The 3353-nt window shown below is 45.3% G+C and overlaps 1 protein-coding gene across 1 annotated transcript; it reads left to right on the forward strand.

The window, feature by feature from the left end:
* Positions 1-156: 156 nt before the first annotated feature.
* On the forward strand, positions 157-2624 carry LOC121937619 (pleckstrin homology-like domain family A member 3). Its single transcript, XM_042480950.1, has 2 exons — positions 157-849; positions 2032-2624. Exon 1 carries the CDS (start codon positions 414-416, stop codon positions 837-839), a length of 426 nt encoding a protein of 141 aa, XP_042336884.1. The 5' UTR covers positions 157-413; the 3' UTR covers positions 840-849; positions 2032-2624.
* The last annotated feature ends 729 nt before the right edge of the window (positions 2625-3353 follow it).

Below are 3353 nucleotides of genomic sequence, written 5' to 3' on the forward strand. Positions count from 1 at the left end.
AGAGAGCTGTAAAATCACACTGTCTAAGTGCACTGGCTTACACACTTTACCCACGCACGCTCACACACAAGCAGGAAATGTCATAAACAGCTCGGATCTCCTCCTGCCGTCACCAGAAGGAGGCGGGGAAGGTCCACAGATGAGCCGGGCATGTTCAAACATATCCAGGCAGACCAGCCTGCCAACCTCCACTGACTGCTGTCACTGCTCATGAATTGGATTCATACACGGACTCTATGAGAGTGGTTGTACTGGCTGTTATAATTGGTTTCATAGCTCAAACCGATATGCTTTCCTGGTGGACACTTGAAAGCGCCATGTACGCCTATTAGATGCGTATTTAATGGATTCGTTTTAAGACGCATCACTGCTGAAGTTTCGGCTCTGTCTGAAGACTTCGCCTCAGCGTGGCCATGTCTTTCCCGGCCAAAGTGATGCGAGACGGGCTGCTGGAGAAGCGCAGCAGCGGGCTCCTCCAGCTGTGGAAGAAGAAGCGCTGCGTGCTCACCGAGGAAGGACTGCGCCTGCACAACTGCAAAGGCGGCGGTGGCGATGATGCTCCGAGCGCAGCGTGGAGCTCCAAAGCCAAGGAGCTCCGCTTTGAGCGCATGGCCACGGTGGACTGCGTGGAGTACAAGCGAGGGCTGGTGTACTTCACGGTGGTCATGGTTACCGGGAAGGAGATAGACTTTCGGTGTCCGCAGGACGGCACAGCGTGGAACGCGGAGATCGCTTTGGCACTGGTGCGCTTTAAAAACCTGCAGGCTGTGCAAACGGGACGGAACAGGCACCTGTCCACAGCACACCTGGGCAGCACTGGGGAGGATGAGGAGCTCTGACCTAGCACAGGTAAGCCTTGTTCGAGTGGAGGTGATTCATTTTGAGAAGGATCTTCCATTACTGTACTTTCTTATAGATTTATTTTGGGTTTGGGGAACTGAGTAGCACCACACCCTCCCATAGCTGGAGTGTCTCAGGTTCACTCCCAGTACCAACTTTGCGTCACTGAGACTAGCAGTTAAACCCAAGCATCACTTAAACATATGAAGGGTTAAATGTTAAACAAGAGGAATCAAGTATCGTTTTTTTGTCAATTACATAAATTGGTAAGTAAGGAAATTTTGTTTACATAGGGTTTTTCGCAGACACAGAGGGCTTCACAAGGGCAATATACAATACACAAGAAAGAAGGCACAGAATAGCAGGTGACAACCAAAGTCTAGTAATACTGCAAATACAAATTAAACTTTTTTGTAGCCTACGTGACTAATACAATCAATTGCTTTCACAAGAGGTTTTTTTGGGGGGGGGCAAGCAGTGATCAGACAGAATGAAAACATCCAGCCTCTTAGTGACCAAGGTGACACATGGCTGAGAAGCACTCAGGCCTCAAGCTTAAAGTGTATTTACATGTGCCACTTCAGTGTTTAGATGTTCCGCTGTACAAAGTTGTGTAGTTTTTTCTCACTATGGTCATCAGCCTTAACTGCACCTCAGTCGTCTTAGGACACAAACCAACTCTCACTCCAGGACATAATTACGATGCAATGTGAGCCTCCAAAATAACATCTGCCTGCCTCTCCCTGACTAGGCAGCCAAGTATTTTTAAACACACACACATGAACACACACTTACAGCCTTCTTCTATGTATTTAACACACACAAAGACAACTGGACACTTGGGATGACCAGAGTTAACTGCACCACACATCTTTCTCAGCTTCTCTACATTTAGCACATAATCAGCGCCGTCACATGACAACAGTGTTATTTACTGAAACGGGTCACTGAAATCTCAAATGTTCATGAACTGAGTGTGTAAGTCTGAACTATGAGCTCACGGTCCAGGAATCCACAGCGATGCTTCCTTAAGAGAGCTGCAGAAGTCAAGTGCCCAAATTAACTCGGTAGCTGTGGTAACAGTGTAACATAACTCACTACAAATGCACTTTGTACAACACCACCAGCCACCCTGGTATCAAATATCTAAAGTATGAATTGAATATTAAAAATCTGCTTTTCTTTCTCTAGCATTTCTACTTCCTGGAAACAAACCAATCAGAGTGGAGACCAGCAGAGGACACCACATCCGTCAGCTTGACTCTGTCGTGCACGACATGATGGGATATACACTATGGCCATCAGTGAATATGGATTGAAGGGCTGAGAACTGGTCTTCCTACATGACCTTTGTCATGCTGTCATACAAGGCATAGGAATCTCTTATACTAATTTATAAGCATGGATAAAAAAAAAAAATCTGTCATGACCTCGCTGCTTGAGGTCATTGTGGAGACCACTGCATAAGAAAAAGGTTATTGTGAAAGAGACTGTGGATCTAGGACACCCCTTGTGCCTTGATGTTTCAAACAGATTTTCCATTTTGGACATAATTTCCCAGCGTTTTCTAACGTTGCTGAAACAGGAGCCAATTTATTTCTTGCTTTTCATGGAAACTGGCTTTAAACCTTTTCTTATTGATTGAATGGATCTGCATGCTTTTTCTAATGTCAAACATGAAGAAATATTTTTGCTCATATTCATTGCACATTGTATGCATATATTTGCTGAAACCATGTACAGTATTACTCTCTTAAAAAGATTAAATACATTTTTGTTGGTAATCCTGAGGTGTTTCTATTTTTGTACAATGCTTCTGTTATCTTCACTAGAACATATAATATCTCTTGCAGCTAAATAGTCAGCTGCAATTTATTTTAGGTTCAGACCATTAATTGCTAAGCTCATCTGTTTCCAGTTGTGGTGTAACCTTGCTGTTATAGCCTCTGGAAAAAACACACATCCCCAGACACACACACACGCACACACCAAGGCATTGCTCTTTCGCTCTTGCATGTGTGCTGAAGTCAGGACACCTTTTGTTCTGATCCGTTTGGAGGACTAATGAGAAGCACACTGAGCCTGAGGCATGTGCACACAAACATCCACCCACACCTACAGAAGCCTTACGTGCACACCCTGCATGAAATTCAGCAAGGTTTAAGCATCAGCAGACTCTCATTAGCGAAGCCTAGCATATATTGTTCATTCAAGCGCATTTTGTGTGTCAAGAATAGAGCTGTGTGTGTGTGTGTGTGTGTGTGTGTGTGTGTGTGTGTGTGCGTGTGTGTGGCTGTGGGCTCAGTGCAGGTCAGGAATAAAGGGTTGATTGTGTAGCGACTTCTCCCATTACAGTGGAAAACCCCAAAACTAGCCACACCGCATGAGTCAGCAACGGACCAGGAGCACTGCAAGGAGCAGATACACCCAGTGATGGATCACTGGTAGAAACAGTATGCGCACGCATGTGTGTGTGTGTGTGTGTGTGTGTGTGTGTGTGTGTGTGTGTGTGT

This window comes from Plectropomus leopardus, unplaced genomic scaffold, assembly GCF_008729295.1.
Source record: "Plectropomus leopardus isolate mb unplaced genomic scaffold, YSFRI_Pleo_2.0 unplaced_scaffold26883, whole genome shotgun sequence".
Classification (NCBI taxonomy): Eukaryota; Metazoa; Chordata; class Actinopteri; order Perciformes; family Serranidae; genus Plectropomus; species Plectropomus leopardus.

Bases quoted from the DNA above. Each gene is read 5' to 3' on its own strand.
- LOC121937619 (XM_042480950.1), top strand. From the start codon at position 414: ATGTCTTTCCCGGCCAAAGTGATGCGAGACGGGCTGCTGGAGAAGCGC.